Source organism: Gossypium arboreum, chromosome 11, assembly GCF_025698485.1.
Source record: "Gossypium arboreum isolate Shixiya-1 chromosome 11, ASM2569848v2, whole genome shotgun sequence".
Taxonomy (NCBI): domain Eukaryota; kingdom Viridiplantae; phylum Streptophyta; class Magnoliopsida; order Malvales; family Malvaceae; genus Gossypium; species Gossypium arboreum.
The window spans coordinates 136,496,025-136,517,528 of NC_069080.1; the positions used below are offsets into that span (position 1 = coordinate 136,496,025).

General features: G+C 31.5%; 3 protein-coding genes and 1 pseudogene across 4 annotated transcripts; 3 read left to right on the plus strand and 1 right to left on the minus strand.

The window, feature by feature from the left end:
- The first annotated feature begins 2,379 nt into the window (after window positions 1-2,379).
- On the plus strand, window positions 2,380-6,727 carry LOC108473778 (delta(12)-fatty-acid desaturase FAD2-like). The gene is made up of 2 exons (XM_017775529.2): window positions 2,380-2,570; window positions 5,551-6,727. The coding sequence occupies exon 2, from the start codon at window positions 5,562-5,564 to the stop codon at window positions 6,714-6,716; it is 1,155 nt and encodes a 384-aa protein (XP_017631018.1). The 5' UTR covers window positions 2,380-2,570; window positions 5,551-5,561; the 3' UTR covers window positions 6,717-6,727.
- A 1,140-nt stretch (window positions 6,728-7,867) lies between these two features.
- On the minus strand, window positions 7,868-10,825 carry LOC108471096 (nuclear intron maturase 1, mitochondrial). The gene is made up of 2 exons (XM_017772680.2): window positions 8,212-10,825; window positions 7,868-8,103 (listed from the first exon to the last, which is right to left on the minus strand). The coding sequence occupies exon 1, from the start codon at window positions 10,758-10,760 to the stop codon at window positions 8,622-8,624; it is 2,139 nt and encodes a 712-aa protein (XP_017628169.1). The 5' UTR covers window positions 10,761-10,825; the 3' UTR covers window positions 7,868-8,103; window positions 8,212-8,621.
- Window positions 10,826-12,818: 1,993 nt separating this feature from the next.
- Window positions 12,819-14,916, plus strand: LOC108474190 (uncharacterized). Of its 2 annotated transcripts, none has more exons than XM_017776117.2 (2): window positions 12,819-13,103; window positions 13,416-14,916. In XM_017776117.2, exon 2 carries the CDS (start codon window positions 13,526-13,528, stop codon window positions 14,786-14,788), a length of 1,263 nt encoding a protein of 420 aa, XP_017631606.1. In that variant the 5' UTR covers window positions 12,819-13,103; window positions 13,416-13,525; the 3' UTR covers window positions 14,789-14,916. The 2 variants fall into 2 exon arrangements, with proteins under 2 accessions (XP_017631606.1, XP_017631607.1); XM_017776118.2 differs by having other exon boundaries at window positions 13,505-14,916.
- A 1,720-nt stretch (window positions 14,917-16,636) lies between these two features.
- LOC108472919 (uncharacterized) lies at window positions 16,637-21,230 on the plus strand (annotated as a pseudogene).
- The last annotated feature ends 274 nt before the right edge of the window (window positions 21,231-21,504 follow it).

A 21,504-nucleotide genomic window follows, 5' to 3' on the forward strand; every position in this document is an offset into this window, starting at 1 on the left:
CTTATAAGAACCCCCCTTTCAAAAATTTTTTTCCCTTTTGAAGGGAAGAAACATTGCCTTGGCAGTTTGTTGTGTGCAGGAGGCAATATAAGGTTGAGATGCTGGGCGAACGGTGTGTAAGGGTGAGGGGATTGGTCATTCTAGTGCCGCTTACCTGGTAGGCGCGACTTGTAGGCGTGACTGGTGCCACCAATCCAGTGGCGTCACACACGCAGATATTTTTAACCATTATTTTGACCCGTTGACTGTATTTTGACCCGGTATATATATATATATATATGTATGTATATATATAAATATTTTTTTAGTAAACAAATTTATTATAAAAAAATGTGGTGGCGCCTATGAGAAAGGCTCCACTCAAAAAACATACTAGTTTGATAAATAATCTTGCTAACAACGTATTTACGTATTTAAATTTTTATATTATATGGGTAAATTAATTGATAGTTGTACTTTTTTTCTTGAAAGGTACTTTAATTTAGTAATTAATAAGTTTTCTATAAAAGTTATTAGATTAAAATTCAACAAATTACTAGTAAAAGATTGGTGCAAATTTAATTTATGGGTCCAAAAGGAAAAGATTGGTACAAGTTATTGAATTTCTTAATGGTGGAATTAATCTACTTTGAAATTTTATTTGTTAATTTTGAATTAAAATCGAAAACGTGAATCAATTAATTTGAATTTGATTTAATTATAACAAAATTAATGATTTTAAATTGTTCAACCCTAAACTCGAAATGATTTGAACTCAAAGTAACTCAAACACAAAATCAAATGAACAAATAGTTAAAAATGATTTGAACTAGAAATTATCAAATACAATAATTATTAAAATCCATAAAGACTTACTGGGAAAAAACTCGAGCCTTCAACTTTAATGACTAAAATCACAAATGGCTCGAACTCAAAATCGACTAAACTTAAAATAATTCAAAATTTATCCCTAACTGCAAATTGAATTGATCCGAAACCGGTCCAACCCATCCACCTGGCATATTTATACGTAGATATTAAGTATAAATTATTTTGAATTTTATATATTTATATATTTAAAAGGTTTAAAACCGTAAATTTTAAAGCTCTAGTTTGAATTTCTAAAAGAAAGCAGATGTTAAAAAGAGTTTTTCTTTTTTCTTGTTTTTTTCTTTGTTGGGCATGATCAGACTCGAATTTGGATCTTAAACCCAACAAATTCCCAATCATTTATAAAAAAAAAGTTAAATTTCTTTATAAATTATGCATTAAACAAATAAATTATTTTAAAAATATTTATAAATATATAAATTTATTTGGATTCTTGGTAAATGCGGGGTGACTGTGATCTCTAGGTTTTAAAGTATTTAGGGTTCAGTCACAACATAAGTAATTATCATGTGTTCATCTAATGTGATATGTGAATTTTATTTGAATTTTGTTCGATTCTTCGTTCATTTGTGCACTTGTTTAAGAATTATTCTATAATTTTTTTAGATTTATAATATATTTTTTAAATTTCAAAAATTCAGGTGATCACCTCTTAACGGTGTTAAAAAGAAGGTTAAAATATGTCATAAATTTATGTATTTTTATAAATTTGAAATTTAGTCTATATAATTTTATTTTTTAAAATTTAATCTCTTTACCTTTTAGATTTCAAAATTCAAACCCATATGTTAATATTATTAAAATTATTTTATTAATTTCAAGCTCATTACAACGTTACATTTTAGCTACATTGCTATTGTATTAGTATTCTTTTTATTATTATTTCAAAATGTGACACCAACCAATTTAATAAAAAATTAATGATTATAACAATTAGATTCAATTTTAAAATCTGAAAAATAAATGGACTAAAATTTAAATTTGTGAAGAATATAGAGACCTATGACATATTTTAATAAAAGAAGAATTAAACTGTCTGACAGAAATCAAAATTCTAAGATAGAGACCAAATTGAAAAAAATACAAATTTAGGATGCTTTTTTCAATTGAATTTGTTATTGTTATTTTTAAAATTGTCCAAAAAAGAAAAGCCAGCATCCAAAAATGATATTATTATATTTTATAATAAAAACACAAAACTCAAATTTATTTATTTATTATTTACATTAAAAAAAAACCTAAACGCTTGGCGATTAAAGCGGCTCGTTTCCACAAAGACATGAGGGGTATTTCAGTCAAAATGGCAGAATCATAATTAACCATTAAAAAAATAAAAACAAAAGGTATTGATTTAGATATTTTTTAGACCAAAGGCTTATCTACGTAATCTCCACCGTATACGGCTCTCAACGAATCCTTACTAGATAAAACCAACCAGATCACGGCACGTGGATGAGAGAGAAAATGAGAAACAATTGGTGGAGTAAAATGACGAAAATAGGTCCCTATTCCAAGGAGGGAAAGCTTAAAACAAAAAAGCTTAAATACAGGCGCCCCCCTTGAACACAGAAAGCACGGCCACCATAAAATAAGAAAATTAAGAGGCCGGATTTCAAAACCCTTTCTCTTTAAAATATAGAGAAAAGAGGGACCAAAGTGAAAATCGAAATATAGATTTGATTTTCAATCTGCATTTTCAGGTATTTTTTTCTTCATTTTTTCGGTTTTTTTTCCTGGTTGATTTAGTTGTTTTTTTTCGTACTTTTCATTGTTAGATTTAGTTTGAAATAGATTGAATCTATTTTAAATTTTTTGTAAAGAAAATCAAAATATGCCTTTGATTTTCAATCTGCATTTTCTGTTACTTTTTTTTTAATTTTTTTCTTTTGATTTCGTTTTTTGTTGCTTACTTTTCATTTTGTTTTTTATTGTTAGATTAAGTTGAAACAGAATGATTTAAAATTTTCTTTTTTAAGATCTCTTGCGTTTCGAAGCTCAGATTTGGATTTCTTTTGTTACAATCTAGTTGTGTTTTCTCTGATTTTGTTTTCCGACGATTATATTATCTCTTTTAGTTTGGATCTGAAGTGATGAACGATGAACATCTCATTTGCCGGATCTTAATCTGCTTTTTTTTATCTGTAGCTATCAATTGCTGGTACTTTAACCGTAGATCTTTTGTTTTTCGTTTCCTTCCCTCTATTTCTTTTTTATTTGATTAGAGATTTTAAGATATTTTTATTACAATAATGAGTAAAGAATCATGTCGGCTTATTCTTATTATTTTATTCTTTACTTAAAATAAAGAATCAATACTATTAGGAACAGTTTCAACTTGTTGACAGCTTTAAGTCTACAAGTTTTTAAGAAGCCGGTCTTTTTGTTCTAGGTTTGTGCTTTTTAGCAGCCTTGATGGAAATTATCATTTGTTTACTTTCTTTTATATTTTAATATTAAAATTTTCACTGAAAATCGGTATCGTAAAAAGTAAAAATTAAGCAACAAAATAATTGCTTTGATTTGTAAAATCCTTAAATTAGTAAAATTAAAGCTTAATTTAAGGGGAAAATAATAATAGTTACTCAAATTATAGGTATGGAAATGAAAGCGGTTTGTGACAGTTTAAATAAATGGAAAGGTTCGATTGATTGTCTACTACCACGTGATGACCACTTGATTTCAAAAGGTTCTTTTTTTCCTTCATTTGGTGTCGTAATCATCTTTGATTCTCATATTTAGTCAGTTATCACGTTATATATATATTTTTTATTTCCAGCCTGTTTGTACTGATTTGTTTGGACAGTTTTATTTATTAGTTGAATCATTCAAAAATAAAAATTAAAGGTTTGATTTGATTTTGTATTTTAATATTAATTTTGATGACTAATAAAGTGTTTTTAATATTTAAAAGATTAAATTAATTTATTTAATAGTAAATATATTAATTTTGATTCAATTTTATAATAAAATGATTTACTAAATATGATTATTATTTTATCGATTGAAGTATTATTGTCAGTACAAGTGTTGGAGTGTATTATTTTATAAATTGTATTGAAATTTAAATAGAAAGATTGTACTTTTAAATATGAGATTGGGTAGGGATGCTTTTCTTTAACTTTTATTTGGTAGTAATCATTAAAATATTCAAATTGGCCATGAACGTGCACAACAAGTGGAATCTGTGTAACACAAGTACACTCCTGTTTCTTAATATCTTATATTCTCTTAGTTATAATTTTTAATAATTAGTTTATTCTTTTCTAGTGTAGAATTAACGTCTGTTTTTCTATTTGTAGATATTTATAATATTATGTAATTAAATTTTTTAATTTAAATGCACCCAATCTTATGATTAGTGATGTTACTATAGATGGTTGGTATTACCATAAATAGCATCAAAGGTCTTTAATACATTTCTTAACAAACTCTTTGATTAAAATCCTCTTTTAAGGTGAAAACAGAGTATATAACTAATGAATCATTTCTTTTTATAATTTGATAAAATTTGAAGTTTTGATTAATATAATCAAACATAGATATTCTTTTTCTTGTATGGTTAGATTTGAATGTTGGTGTGGGCGAATATCTTATCTTTTTAGCTTTGTGTCACTTTTTAATGGAGTTTTAAGTCATACACTTCATATGAACGCATATATAAATGTTTAGCGTTGCGTATGAATGGGAGAAAAAACATAAAAAGCAATAAAGTTAAATTATGTTGATTGAATGGTAGAGGTTATCTTTTCAATTCATTGGTTACATATACCATACTTTTCGTGGTGACATACATGACCTCGGGTGCTTGCTTTTTTGTAGTTGTCCCTTATAAATATCTTCATTGCATCTTTCGGTAGTGGCCATTTATTTTCCACTATAGTTATATTCCATGTTTAAAAGTTTACCACTCATCTTGTCTGCCGGCATGTTTCAATCTTTTCTTTTCTTTTTTTTCATTAAATTTGATGTGGTTGCCCTTCTACCTATTTATGATTGACTTTTAAGGGTTAAAAGTATATGAGACGTCCTTATAAAGAATTAAATAAGTCTAAATTGAAATAAAGTTAGTGTTTACCGTATAAAAATGTCTTAAATTTATTTTATTAAAGAGGAATTGTTAACTATATTCTAATTTAATTATAGTATTTAGATTAAATTGATCTATTTAATAATAGTGAGATTAATTTGTATCATTTCTCTATAATAAAGGGATCTCTAATTTACGTTCATCGAGTTTTAAGTTGCAGTCCTTGTATTGCAAGTTGACTAATCTTCAAGTGTATCCTTATTGCTTTCATATTAGTTAGTTGAGATTGAATTATATAAACTTTCAGATGTCAATTTGCAATTTTTACCAATATTTTACCCAAATAGTTTGTTTTTTTCAAAAATGACTGCTGTTGACCCCTTAGATGTAAATTAGCTGTCACCATATAGCATTGAGTTTATCTCATTTCAAATAGGAAGATGGGTCATTTGTGTTCATCTTATTGTATTTATATGTTACTTCCATTTGGACGTGAGTATTAAATATTATTATATATCTGACACGAATATAATTAAAATATTTCATATTTCTCGTATTATTTATAAAAAATCATATCTCTACATTCGTGTATGATAATGAGTATCGGACCCGAGTACCTCTTTAACCAATTTGCCATTTTTTATCCTGTGCAGGGTGTGGAACAATGGGTGCAGGTGGCAGAATGTCGGTTCCTCCAAGTCAAAGGAAACAAGAATCGGGCTCAATGAAAAGAGTCCCTATATCTAAACCACCATTTACTCTCAGTGAAATAAAAAAAGCCATCCCACCACACTGTTTCCAACGCTCACTTATCCGTTCATTTTCCTATCTCGTTTACGACTTCATTTTAGTCTCTATCTTTTACTACGTAGCCACCACTTACTTCCACAACCTCCCTCAGCCACTATCTTTCGTCGCCTGGCCAATTTATTGGACTCTTCAAGGTTCAGTCCTCACTGGCGTTTGGGTTATCGCCCATGAATGCGGTCACCATGCTTTTAGCGATTACCAATGGATCGATGACACTGTCGGTCTCATCCTCCATTCATCCCTTCTTGTCCCGTACTTTTCGTGGAAATATAGTCACCGACGTCACCATTCCAACACTGGTTCCCTTGAACGCGACGAAGTATTTGTTCCGAAGAAACGGAGCAGCATTAGATGGTGGGCTAAATACCTCAACAATCCACCAGGTCGTTTCGTCACAGTCACCATTCAGCTCACTCTCGGATGGCCTCTTTACTTAGCATTCAATGTAGCAGGTAGACCTTACGAAGGATTCGCTTGTCACTACAACCCATACGGTCCTATCTACAACGACCGTGAACGACTTCAAATCTACATATCCGACGTCGGTGTCCTTGCTGTCACCTATGGGCTGTACCGTCTCGTGTTAGCCAAAGGTCTAGCTTGGGTCATTTGCGTTTACGGTGTCCCATTGCTCATCGTTAATGCATTCCTCGTCATGATCACATACTTGCAACACACTCACCCCGCATTACCACACTACGACTCATCCGAATGGGACTGGTTACGTGGAGCCCTCGCGACGGTCGACCGAGATTATGGGATATTAAACAAGGTTTTCCATAACATAACTGATACTCATGTCGCTCATCATTTGTTTTCGACGATGCCGCATTACCACGCAATGGAAGCAACTAAGGCAATAAAACCAATATTGGGAGAGTATTATTCATTTGATGGTACACCAGTTTATAAAGCGATATTTAGAGAGGCAAAGGAGTGTATTTACGTTGAACCAGACGAAGGTGAGCAGAGCAGCAAAGGTGTATTTTGGTTTAGAAATAAGATCTAACTTTGCCGATAGCGTTGCGGTTGCCGACGGTGATGCCTTTAGGAATGTGTTAAAATTGTTACATTATTGTTAAGGATTTGGGGTTTTGGCGTTTGGGGTTACATCAATTTCAGATGCTTTCGAATTTGGACTTTGTATGGTTCTCATCGACTTTGTTGATCCCTGCAAAATTGGTTCGAGCTTTCAACTATCAAGTAGTTTTTTTTTTTTTAATCAAATTTATTATTGGTGCCGAGTTATAAAAAATTTGAGTTTAATTTTAGCGTTTAGATTGAGATAAATATTGGAATATCTCAATTTGTTTGGTTTGATCACTCATTTGTTTCGTCATGTTTGATTGCATACCCAATTTTATCTTACGCATTAAAATTCTTGAATTTTTACTTGAGTTGTTTGATTTTTATCTATCGATTAAGATTATTATATTTGGCTAGATTCACAAACCATTTAGCGCTAATTTAACATTACTTTTAAGAAGTATTTTTGGAATAAAAATATTTTTAAGATAAAAACATTGCTAAATAATATATTTTTAAGTTTTTAAACGTGTTTTAGGAAGAAAAAAAAAGTAATTTTTTTAGCTAAAAGTAGAGCTAAAATTTTCCTACTTTTGCTCAATTGTTTTTTTTGGCCCAAAAATATTTTTAAGAAGTAGCACTAAGCTAAATCTTAAATCAAGTGCTTAAGTTTAAACTTAATGGATTTAGATTATTTTATTATTAATGAAAAATAAATTACTCCCTCAAGAACAACCCAATGTAAGCATTAAGATTCTTAAATGTCCTATTTTGCTTCCTCTGATATTTTTCAACATTAAGTTAATAAATCACTCAATTTAAGCATAAAGTTTCTTACGTGACTCAAAATTCTCAAGTTTGAATTTGATTCTACCATTTGAGATTATGACAATAAAAAAGTTTGAAATTATTAATAGTTAACAATAAAAAGTTTAATTAGGCTCGCAAACTATTAAATTAAGATTAGAGTTCTTGACAATATAATTAAATTCGAGTTCGAGTTTGCTGAACTTAAGTAGCTTACGAGTACATACGTAAACCAACCCTTGGCTACACTTATAGTATTTTACTGCCTCGCATATCCGTTGTTTAATTTCTATACAAGCAAAATTCATCTAAACCATCAAAGCAGCATTATGCTCTTCAAGCAGTCTAATATTCTATATTCAACCTTCATTTGTTTGAATACCATTCCGACTCTTCATTTTTCTTGAAATTCATGTGTACTACATCTATATTTTACATATATTTGGGTATAAGTATCGGATTATGACCCTCTAAAAACATTAAAAATAAAAAGACTTATACATACTCGTGTCAGACACGTACTTATATCCTGATACTGATGTTCAACAAATAAACAAACCCACCTGCAAACAGAAACAGAGCAAATTTCCCAATTATGAGGAAGGCGTGAAACTTTAAACAATGAAAGGCATACGATCTTAATCACTTAATTTAAACAAAAGCACGATTACCTTAAAAAGGCCGCCTTCATCGATGGTGACTACAGCATTTCCAGTAACGTCAAATTGGAGGATTTTTTTTTCTTTAATGAATAAACAGTTAGGGAAATGCGAAAAAATGAATACATGAATAAGAATGAATCATCGAAGAAACATGTTAAAAGATTTAGAGCCAAGTTGGTAAATTGAGAAATGATTTAAACATCTTATCCTCATAGCATAGACGGATTTTTCTCGCATGCGAAGAGAATCCGATATTTTTTCTATCAATGGACTTAGCAGCAAAGGCTAACTTCCCACAATTCTGGAAACGTTCATCTCTAATGAAATCAGGGTGCAACATACTCTGCGGATTCCTCTTGATCTTCTTTGTCCAATGATGAACTTTCCCACTTCCATAACTATTACATTCATCCTACATTTCATTCGGAACCCTCTTTCGTTTCTTTGCCACTATTAGATCGATATCTCCAAATTCCCAGAGTCTTATAATCCCACACAATATCGGATATCTCATCTTGAGGCAAACTTAGGCCTTCGCGTTTTATAGCTTTATGCAAGTTGCAGAAGAATTTGGGATCTTGTAGTTTAATATACTCATGCAAAAGCTGCTCGTGGTCCGGTATCCAATTCCTAGGAAATGGGGTGTAATCACAAGATGGAATCAACGACATGTGTGAGAACTGAACACCTTCAATTGCATCAACAAGTCCCATCCTCAAAAGGTCGGAGTATTCAGGTGCAGAATTGTTGCTACTCTCCCTCAATGGACGACTAAGATCACGTGACGCTATCTTATACACCTTGGCACGTGATTTTAACCTATACCTTGCAGCGTACAGTTTAGCTAATGAGCTACGAATCACATAAGCACAAAAACCAACAACTTTCTTTCGATTATCAGCATATCTGTACCAATCAGCCATAGTTTCAAGAAACTTATTCATCTGGGAATTTGTATGAGCTTGACTTGAGTAAAGCATTGGGTTACAAGGCAGAGGTTCGGGATCCTTATCACCCTTAACAAACTGAAGCCGCCGAAACTGTCGAATGCATTGCTGTAAGCTAGCGGTAACCGAAAGCAAAGTCCCTACACCTTTTTGACTCACAATATTCCCTCCACTAGACGTATAACGAAGAGTCGGGTGTATCACTCTTCTACAGATTATATGATCCAAGAATTGAATCCCTCTACTAATGTGCTCAATATCCAGTTTAGAATTATCCAACCTTAACCCGAATTTGCTCTCGCAAAACTCGATTATTTCCTTCCTAATTTGCACTGCTTCCTCTCTTGGTCCTCGAATGCCAATCAAGAAATGACCTCCATATCTTAAATAATCCATTTTCCTAGTTTTCTCTCTACCACTAGAAGGAACAAATTCAGGCCAAGAAGGGTTATGACATCCATCATCGATCGTATCTTTCCATATCGAATCGTGCTTAGACGGTCTAAAAAACGTAACTATCCTCTCTTCCATTGCTTGATCCAATTCATTAAGACAAACATTAGCGAGTAAAGGACTTAAAATTCCACAATAACCGTAAGAAGGTACCTTAGCAGCTTCCTCAGGAGCAAAATCAAAGAAAGTTCTTAACCAAAATGGGTCCGGTTTCGGCTCGTTTTTACTCAAAATCCTCTTCTTTGTAGCCTTTCTCTTTTTCCTTCTCTTGCTCTTCAAATCTCCACCACCATCACCATCATTATCACGCTTTAATCTCCTCTTAACGCGCACATTAAGCCCAGATTTAAGCAAATTCAATATTTTCTTATCTTTTACGACTTTTTGAACATAACCCATCATTAAATCAACATCCACATTATCAAATAACTCAGTTAAATCACCTTTTAAGAACCAAAGGTACCCAGCAAAATTACTTCGAATAGTACGGATAACTGTATGAGCATTCCTACCAGGCCTAAAAGCATGAGACTTACCTGAAAACCGGGCTTCAAAAACCGGTTCCAAGACCATCAAAAGAACCTCTTGGACAACCCGGTCTTGGAAACAAGGATCAGGGGATTCAAGCAAGGCTTGAAGCTTCCTCTTTGATATCACAGTCGTCGACGGCTTGTCGTTCGGGCTACGGACCAGCTGATTGGTTTTGTTGTTCCACTTGAACCGGCCACCGTGAACGACGGCGTTACGGAGGGAAAGAAGGGAATGAAGGGTCTGGGAATGAATGGCGTTGCGTGGGGGGAACGCGCCGGTGAAATGAGCACAAGACCGTTGGTAGGCTAAAACCCAAAGGTCGAATTTCGAAAGGAAGCCGGTTAAGTTCGGGAAAGTGGTGTTTGGTGGTGAAGAAAATGATTTGACCCATATTGAAAGACAGACATCAATCGGGTCCTGCTTCAAAAGACTATATGGATCTGATTCGGATGCCGAGTCGTGAACTGAGAGAACCGGAAGGGAAGAAGAAGAAAAGCGACGGGAATAGGAAACGAAAGGGGAAGCTTTTCGAATTGAAATGCAGGGAAGGTGTTTGATGAATTGCCTCAAAGACATTTTTTTTCCTCTTGTAGACGACGGTTTTCTTCTTCCCGGTTTTTTAATCATCTATTTGATGGCGCCATTGTTTTCTTGTTTGGATACTTATTTATTAAGGGATAATGTAAATTTAGCCCATCAACTTAGGAATTAAGTTCATTTTGGTATTTATATTTTATTTTGTCGGTATTTAAACTTGACAACTAGGTCAATTTTGGTCCTTGAAATTGAAAAATATAAAAATTTAGTGATATGGATACTCTAAGACATTTTAAAATTTAAAAAATATATATAAATTTCCAAGTGATATTGTGGTACAATCTCTAAGTGTTACATTCAGTAATAATTAAACAGGTGTCAGTATGGTCAATTCGATTGCTAGACCAACAACAATTAATTAATTAAAACTTCATAAAAAACTATAAAAAATGAAAAATTTATTAAACTGGTCTAACTTGGTCAAATGTCGGTTTGCTCCCTATTATTTTTTTTTTACCAATTTCAATTAATTTTAGAATCAAATCGATTTAACCCATTTTTTTGGATCATTATATCGATTAGTTCTTAATCCGTCCGATCCAGTCTTATTCCAGTAACACATATCACATCATCAAATCTTAACAAAATTCAAATTTATTGATCAAAATGGATTTGGTTGCCAAAATAGAAGTCTAAAGTGGATCGAAAAAATATAGGTACAAAAGTAAACATAATTATCAAATCTAGAGACCAAAAATTATATAATCCCATTTATTTATTATCCACCAATTATTGTTATTTATTACAATATTTATATTTTATATAAGACAATTTTTGGTATATTTTAAATATCATTATAATTTTTCAATCATTGAAAATAAATCTTATTACTTTTTAATTTGATTTGTACCAAAATAAATCTTATTTCTTTGATTGGCTAATAATTATTAGTTTCTTTTTTCATGTTACAAAATATTGAAATGAATTTACTCCCATTTCTAGGTTATTTATGGGTATATCTTATATATATATATATATAATTTAAGAAATTAGGCTCTCTTTTTTTATATTTATCAATATAGGCCATTGTTGAAAGGAGAAAGTGAAAACGTGTCTTATAGGACGCGTTTTCATTGTGGTGCCACTGAAAATAAACAATTCAACTCTTTTGGTTAGATGGTTAAATATTAATATTTTTGTTCTTAAGTTTTGGTTATTTTCAATAAAAACGCGCCTTATTGACGAGATTGAAAATGCCCTGCAATACACATTTTTACTCTCTTTTAAAAAAGGTCCTATACTAATAAATATAAAAAAAACCACCTAATTTTTTAAATTTTATAAAAAAAACAACATATACCCATAAATTAACCCCATTTCTACTTATTATTGTATAAAAAAATGTCGATGTTAATAAGACCTTAGCTTATTATTTAAGATCGAGGTCTAGAGTCATTAGGTATTCAGATTTTTGTTTCATTACGAGCATATGTCATGCATATGATTTGTTCAATTATTTTTGGTTTGATTCGATTCGTAATTTTTTATACTTTATATTCATCAACTATATATTATATTTATATCGAAACTTTAAAAAAAGTTTTAGTTTATTTAAAAGCATAATGTATATTGTAATAATATATAAGTTAATGAATTTCTTTGTGTGCAAAAATTCTATTGATAAATTCAAAATAACATTGAAATAAAATTTAATTTAAATCTAAAATATTTAAAATATTTATGAGGAATTAAAATTTTCAAATTTTTTTGTATAAATTCGTATTAATCTATATAGGTTTAAATAATATTTTATATTTTATCAAAATACTTTATCAGTATTTTATATTAATATAAAATTTAAATCCCAACGCACATCCCATTCCCATAAAAGTCAAATTTAAGTATAAAAAAAGTCATTAAAAATCTTATCCTTAACTTTTAAAATTTTAAGAATTTATGCATAAATGTTTATTTATTTAAATTGTAAAAAAAATTGAGAAAAATATATTATTTAAAATTTAATCAAGATATTTGACAGCTTCTTTATAGTCTCCACATGACCCCACCTAGAAATTCGCCACGCCATCATCAAATCCACACTCTAATAATAACAACCGTTGATCAAGACCCAATCATAGATTAATAAAATGAGCACAAATACAGAGAATTCTCCCTCCTCCTTTCTCTCTCTTCTCCTTAGGCTTTGCTTGAATTCTCTAAAAAAAAATTTCCCCCAAATTTATTTTCTTTCTAATTTTTATTTTTATTTTCCCCCATTTTCTCTCCAAAACAAGATGAAAGATCGCTGACCCCAAGAAGCTAGCAATCCATGGCGAGTCAAGTCGCACTCAGAAACCATCCAACTCAGTTACTCTGAGTACTTAAAAAAAGCTCCGAGTTTGCTGGTCAAGTTCGTCGGCTGTTAAAGGCCAGGTCTTCCTTTTTTCTTCAATAAGTTTTTTTTTTTGTTATGAATTTCCCATATTTGTTTGTTGTTTGATTTAAAGTCTTCAACTTGATGACCGAAAGCTAGGGTTTGGGAGGTTGCTAATTTGGGTTTTAGATCTGGGGTTCATTATATTTGCGATGAAATTAGGGTTTTAATTTTGGGGTTTGATGAAATTGTAATCAAGAAAAGGGATTCTGGGTTTGGGTTTTATTTGATTGTTAGGCTAAAAATTAGGGTTTTGATGAATTTTGTTTAGTTTTATGAATTTTTTATGATATGGGTTTCTTTAATTTTAGGGTAAATTTAAGGTTTTTATCTACGGGTACCTTAAATTTGTGAAGATAATAAAGAGGGTTCATTTGTGATTTTAAAAAAAAAAATTAAGGGTTTCTTGGAGCCATTTCTGATGGATGAGGAAACATCTGATACAATGAACCTTGACTTGAATCTGGGTCCGGCGCCTGAGACCGGGTCCGGGTCGTTGTTGAATGAAGGTGTGAATTTGAATGATTTAGTCGAGAACCCGTTTGATAGGATCCGGGATGCTGTTAGGCGTAGGAGATGGAGATGGCATCAGGTTCAACTTCCTGCTGCAACTCAGAGCTTATCGGTTGAATTTGATCAATTTACGGGGAATTCTGACGGTCCGAATACATTACAAGCAGGTGAGGGTAGCGTTACGGCTGAGGAAAGAACGAGTGATGTGCCGAAAGTGTGTGAAACCACCAATGGGTTTTTGGAAGATGAGGTTTTAGAAGATAAAAAGGATGTTATTGAGAAGGGTGTTAGCAATGATGGGAGTTTTTTCGATTGTAACATATGCTTAGATTTGGCTCGGGAACCTGTTGTAACTTGTTGCGGTCACTTGTTTTGTTGGTCGTGTCTTTACCGATGGTTGCATATGCATTCGGATGCAAATGAATGCCCAGTTTGTAAAGGAGAAGTGACGGTTAAAACGTTGACACCGATATATGGTCGTGGGAAGGTTATCTATGAGCCAGAAGAGGATTCGGGTTTTAAAATCCCTCCTCGTCCGACTGCAGGCCGAGTGGATAGTTGGAGGCAAACCATTCAACGGACTCCTTTAAATCTTCCTGTTGAAGAGATGATTCGTCGTATTGGAAGCAGATTTGATTTGGTACGTGACTTGACTCCACCACGTGAAGCCAGTGGTTCTCGGGAAACCGCAGAACGTACTAATTCCGTGCTTAATAGGATTTTGACATCTCGTGGATTACGTGGAGAGCAAAACGCAGTCGTGCCGCTCGATGATGTTGACTTGACACCGAGTAGTACAACAAGTACCGACGTGGTGTCCACCCGGATTCACTCTTTGTACCTTCAACGACAATCACACTTACGAAGAGCAAGACTGACTTCTCTATCATCGGCACTCAATTCAGCAGAAAGGATGGTCGAGGCAATATTCCGAGGCAACCCGGTGGGAAGAAATCAGGAGCAAGCGCCACCAGCAGTTGTCGATGATCGGGACTCGTTCTCAAGCATTGCTGCTGTAATAAACTCGGAGAGTCAAATGGACACCGCCGTCGAGATAGATTCTGTGGTTTCACTTTCGGCTTCGTCTTCTAGAAGAAGAAACGATGTATTGAGGGTCTCGGATGTCGACAGCGGTGACTCTCGGGCGCATAGGAGGAGACGATTGAACTAGGGAACTAGAAAAATGATTTCACAATGTCATGGACCTGCTTCATAAATAGTTCTTTTAAATTGCATTCCATTTATATTGCTTTTTATTTTATTTTATTTTATATATAAAGAATTTTCAGCTTTCAAATATATTATTCTCAAACATAATATGGATTGAAATGTTATCTTCCTTTTTCCTATGAATCAGTCCATTTTTCTTTGCCTTTAAATCTTTATTTGTTGATTTGTTGAATCGGTAATTGAATAGATTATTAAATAAATTAGAGAAATATTAATAAAAAAAAGTTGTTCATCGATTCGATCTGATGGTTCAATTGGTTCAACTTATTTTAGATTGTTACTCGGCTTATTTTTTGTTCAATCGGTCTGATCAGTTGGTTTCGACTAATTTATATTTTGCAGATTTCGAACTTGAGACATTAGTACTTATAAGCAATTTGAGTTTCGAGTCGAGCTCAAACTATTGTTTAAAACCAATTCAAGTACAAAATACTCAGAGTTGAAAAATTCACGAGCTTAATTCAATTTTTAATTTTAATATATTTTTACATTATAAAATTATACTTTTACCTTTATTATATAAAAAATATAATTATGAACAAATTTAAATATAAAACTTAATAAATGACATTAATCTAATTCGAACTTGAATAACTCTATTGTCTCTAAACCCGAACTTGAGCTTAAAACTCTACCATTGAATTTACCTCATACCAAATAAAGCTTGGGTTACACCCGCAAAATTTATTTTTTAAAAATTTAACTATAAGATTCATCCGAACCTAAAATTCATTTGATCCTAAACCAATAAACAAATTTTGTAATTAAAAAATAAAATAAAGTCAAAGGAAAATTTTAAATAAAAAACTTCAAATAAAAACCGAATTACAATGCCACGTGTAATCTTAGAGGTAATTAACCTAATTTACTGAAATCAAGACCTAATTTTCTCCTTGTATGTAATAATAATATATATATATACATATATCATTAGTTCATTTTTATAATCAATCCACTTGATATAGAAAAATTTCTGACCAAGTCCCTATGTATTATTCTAAAGCGGTTGGTTAATTAGGCACAATCAACATTTTCAAGTCAAAATATAAATGGTCTAATTTTGGTTTAGTCCCTTTATTATACTAAAATTTAAATTTTAATCTTTCTATTTTAATTTGATATAATTTAATCTTCTATTTTATTATTAGTAAATCTAAATTAATAACACTGTTGTTAAAATGATGATGTCTAATTTTGTTTGATAACTTTATTACAACAAAATAGTTTGGATAAATTTTATAATAAAAATTCGTGTCATCAATTTAATGACAAATGTTTAGAATGTTATCGATTTTAAGGTATTATTAACATCATAAAAATAGAGACCAATTTATTTTAAATTAAAATAAGGAAGTAATCGAGCCGAGTCAAGCTCAAATACTATCAAGTTCAAGCTTAACTCAAAATTCGAAATTTGATATTTGGCTCAAGCTTGATCAAACATCTGTTTTTGAGCTCAAATTTGGCTTGAGATATAATCAAATTACTCGTTTACTAATTTTTGTACTTAGGCTCGATTGGCTCATTAATTAAGCTTAAAGTTAATAATATATATTAAGAAGTAACATAATTTAATAATATAAAAATATGAAAATCTTGATAAGGTTTGCGAGCCATTAGAGTAAAGTGTTACTAAAATCGAATTTGGCTCAATAATTTTTTGAATTGAGTTCTTATTTTTTTGGAGTCGAACTCGAGTAGCTTGGAGTACTAATGTCTCATTTACACTCCTAAACTAAAGCAGCAAGATTAAATATCAATATTTAACATAATAGAGGGAATAAAACTAGAATTAGACTTAAGTATAAACAGTGAGTTGCTTTATTAACTTGGAAAGCTTTTCACCGCCTCAACCATGGCGGAGAACCACTCAAAACACCCCTCCGCCACCTCCTTCCTCCTCATAGTTCTCTCATTAATTTCAACCCTCGCCGCTGTAGAATCAAACCCATTCTCTCGAAACCTCTCGCCGTCATCGTTGGGGCTGAAAAAGCCAGAGAAACTAAGCCACCTCCATTTCTACTTCCACGGCGTCGTCACCGGCAAAAACGTGACCGCTGTACGCGTAGCCTAAGCACCAACGACGACCAATTCTTCGCCTTTCAGAGCAGTGGTGGTGATCGACGACCTTTTGACGGTGAGCCCCGATATCGGGTCGAAGCTGGACGGAAAAGCGCAAGGGATTTATGCTTTGACATCGCTGACGGAAGCTAGCTTGTTAATGGCGTATAACTTTGCCTTCATAGAAGGGAAATATAATGGTAACAACCTTAGCGTTTTGGGGCGGAACCCGGTGTTTTCTGCCGTGAGAGAGATGCCGGTGATCGATGGGAGTTGCGTTTTCAGGTTTGCTCGTGGATATGCTGAAGCAAAGACTCATACATTTGACCTAAAGACAGGGAATGGTGTTACTGAATATAATGTTTATGTTTTCCATTATGAATGAGATAAATGATTCAATTTCTTCCCGACTTTCCATTATTTTGTTACAAAGAGCTTAACTCGAGTATATTTATTAATATATTCAGTGGTATCTTTCTTAATGGGTTAAGTGCTCCTACTTTGAATCTCCCCAAAAGTAAATGCTGGGTTAGGTGCTCCTACTTTGAGAATCCATCAAGAGCTATAAATTTGAGTATAAGTAGTTTGAGCATATTATCACCACTGTTGAAGAATTTGAAGACTCTTGATGAATGTTAAACTTATTGATGCAGAGCAAAGGATATCTTTTATGGTTGGATTTTAGTATGTTAAAAACAAGAATGTTTGAATCCGACTGGCCTGTTGAATCGGGATCGACCCAGATTTAGGTTTATAGAATGGTTTTAAATTAAGTGGATTAAAAATCGATATAGATTGGTTGAATGAGTTAGAAAAACTGATTGAATCAAAATATAAATATAAATATATTTTAAATTTTAAATATGTTATTTTATAATTTGTATCATGAATTAATTCGATATCCATATATGTACGAATAAAATTGTTTATTTATACAAAATGGTAAAGGGGCCCTCTATGATCATCGATCATATAAATAAATAGAAAAATGAAAGCGATATTTTAATCTTTACCAACTTGATCTTTGTTGCCCCCAGCAACAAACATGCATGAACCATTTCACGAAGTATGTATCCGGATAGTCCAAAGTCTCGATAGTTAGCTCTCGATCTTTAGGTCGAAAAGCAACGTCGATGAAGACGTGTGGGTACCCTATTTCATGGTGAGGATTGTAACTTTCCATGAATTTTCCATTTTTCACTCAACGACGAAACTTTGCTTATTTCTTTTTTTGAGGATCGACGAATCAAATGATATTTTTGTTCTAATTTTTACCTTTTCTTCTCCCTGTGAATCAAACTTTTCTTTGCCATAATGGTTCAGTTCTTATTATTATCAATGATAGAAATCAGAATCCTAGATGTAGAAATAGAAGGGGGCATACCCCCCTTCTCCATCGAAATAGATGATATTATCGCAGATACAACACATAACATAAGGAATTAACCAAATTTACTCGATGTAGAGGCAATCAAGAAAGCCGAATAAGGAAATTACTAAAATATCCTTACTTTAAAATATTTTCATTTACATACTCACATCGTGAATACAAAAAAATGTAGTAAAAATAAAGAGATAGAAGTGGGCTCAAATGGGTTTCAATCAAGTTGTTTTCTAATTCGAGAACATTAAAACATCGTTCGGACATATCTCTAACCCTTCAACTCCGGTTTGAATTTAAATTCATATATTATTTTTTATAAATAACGTAATTTAATTTTAAAAATATTTAAATTTAAAAAAAAAGAATTATGGAGCCCATTAAAATTATAATCAATTAACAAATTTTGTAATTAAAAAATTAAAAAATTAATTAAAAAGTCAAAGGGCTACCTTTATTTATATGTATAAATCGTGAGCGTGACCTCACCAATCAGTCAAAACCTGTCCAACAAATCTTATAAAGAATATTAAAAATTTTATATGATGAAATTCTTTATATTTGAAGAGTTAATTAATAATTAAATTTTACTAAAAAAATCAAACTTATAAAAATAATATTATTTAAAATATAGTATATAAATATTAAAATTATATATGAATTTTGGTTTAATATAATATGTGGTACATAAATTTTGATTTTTGTCAAAGTATATATATATGAAATTTTAATTTAGTTCAATTTTTACGAAACATTAAATCATTTATCGACGTAATATTACATCTACAAATAATCATATTCATTTAAGGTGAAAATAAATAAATGCATTTATTTATTTTTAAAATATGAATGTTGTATCAATATATGAGAAATGTTACATCTAGAGGTGTTCATAGGTCGCTTAAGAATGATATTAACATACTTTATGTTTGTTCAAGCTCGGTTTGACTTGAAATATGAGCTTAAAATTTTGTTTAAACCCGTCTATATTTGTAGATGACTAACCCAAATATATTTTAAATCTGTCCATATTATTTTTTAGTTTTTTTTTAATATTTACATATTTTTAGTTCAATATTTAATATAATTTATTCATATATTAAAATTATATATATGAACATATTAACATTTTTTTAATATTTGAATTATATTTTAATTTGATCATTTTTAGTCAGCTCTATTTAACCTAATACCAAGGTTCTTTGAATCGGGTTAGACTAGCTAATATGACCTGGTGAATTGGAAACTGACTAAGGTATCGATCTGGAGAAAACAATTAAATCAATTGAACTAAAAATCAATACAAATCGATAGAACTGAAAAAAACCCTATTAAATTGAATTTTTAATATACATTTTTAATAATTTATTTAATCAAACCGGTTTAAGATGTTATCTCCCGCACTAAAAACCTTACCTAATGCATGTGAGATTTATCCCATGACCTAAATCGTTGAAATTGAGACCAATTTTCACCTCCTATGTATAATAAAATAATTAAATAGTTAAATTATATCTTAAGTCATTAAACTATTAATAAATTTATATTTTGGTCATTTAACTTCAAAAAATTACAAAATAATTATTAAATTATTCAAAAATTTTCATTTAAGTCACTAGGTTGTTAAAATTGTTATTTTTTGGCTTTCTCCATTCGCACTATCTATACCACTCAAAAGCTCTTCTTCCTCCCTTCTCTTCTACAATTCAATTTTTTTCATGGAACACCTTTGAACGTTATGAATCTGCAAATTAAAATCTAAATAGCTTTCTTCTCAAATCTCCAGTATTAACCATCAGATCAACTTGTATCGAGAACATATTTTTTTCTACTCATTGATGGGTATTGATCCACAATACTAATCCTTGAATCGTCACTCGGAATTAACTAGCCAAATTTTTTTTATTTTAAAAAAAATCTTAATAATCCGGTGACTTAATAGGTCAGTGCTGTTAACTAGTCGAATAGTTCAACGAGACGATAATTATTTTATAATATTTTGAAATTGAGTGACTAAAACGTAAACTTACAACTAATTTAATGAGTATGAGTATAGTATAACCTAAAATTCATTCTTTTAACTAAACCAATTCAACTAAAAACAAACAACCTAAATCAATTGAAAATGACAAAAAAAAATTCTTACCAAATTTCTATGTCGTGATTTATTAGGCACAACTAACTAATCAACAACTCAAAATGTAAACAGTAGAAAAATAATATAATTATATATAATTTACTTAAAATTTCATATACACTTAAAAAGCTATTTATATTTCAACTTCACTAGCTTTTCACCACCACAAACCATGGCGGAGAACCACCCAAAACTCCCCTACATCGCGGCCTTCCTCCTTACACTCTTCTCATTAATTTCATCCTTCGCCGCCGTAGAACCAAACACTTTCTCTCGCCACCTCTCGCCGTCATCATTGGGGTTGAAAAAAAAAGAGAAACTAAGCCACCTCCATTTCTACTTCCACGACATCGTCACCGGTGAAAACGCAACCGCCGTCCGCGTAGCCAAAGCAAAGACGACGACGGAGACTTCACCGTTCGGAGCGGTGGTGGTGATCGACGACCCTTTGACGGTGACCCCCTATATTGGGTCGAAGATGGTGGGAAAAGCACAAGGGATTTATGCTTTGACGTCGAAAACGGAAGCTAGCTTGTTAATGGCGTATAACTTTGCTTTTATGGAAGGGAAATATAATGGGAGTTGTCTTAGTGTTATGGGGCGGAATCCAGTGTTTTCAGCCGTGAGAGAGATGCCGGTGATCGGTGGTAGTGGGGCTTTTAGGTTTGCTCGTGGATATGCTGAAGTAAGGACTCATGCATTTGATTTAAAGACTGGGAATGCTGTTGTTGAATATAATGTTTATGTTTTTCATTATTAATGAAATTAATGAGTTAATTTGTTTGCTTTTTATTTTTTTAAAAATTATCTCCTAATTTTACCCCATATATATATACTAATTTGATAGTTGAAATCATGTTAGTAGGAATTGGACAGAACTTATTACTTGGATTGAAAATCGATCGATATATCGATTCGAATAAAGAAATTGATCCGGTTTAAGAGTGAATTACTTTGAACTAGTTGAATTGACAATTGTATCGGCTTTATAATTTTTTTAAATATTTTATTTTAAAAATTTTATAAATTTTAACCGATTAACCGTCGGAATAACCAAACAATTATACGTGACGTGTTA

Excerpts from the sequence above, each read along its gene's own strand:
- LOC108474190 (XM_017776117.2), top strand. The coding sequence starts at position 13,526 with ATGGATGAGGAAACATCTGATACAATGAACCTTGACTTGAATCTGGGT.
- LOC108473778 (XM_017775529.2), top strand. The coding sequence starts at position 5,562 with ATGGGTGCAGGTGGCAGAATGTCGGTTCCTCCAAGTCAAAGGAAACAA.
- LOC108471096 (XM_017772680.2), bottom strand. The coding sequence starts at position 10,760 with ATGATTAAAAAACCGGGAAGAAGAAAACCGTCGTCTACAAGAGGAAAA.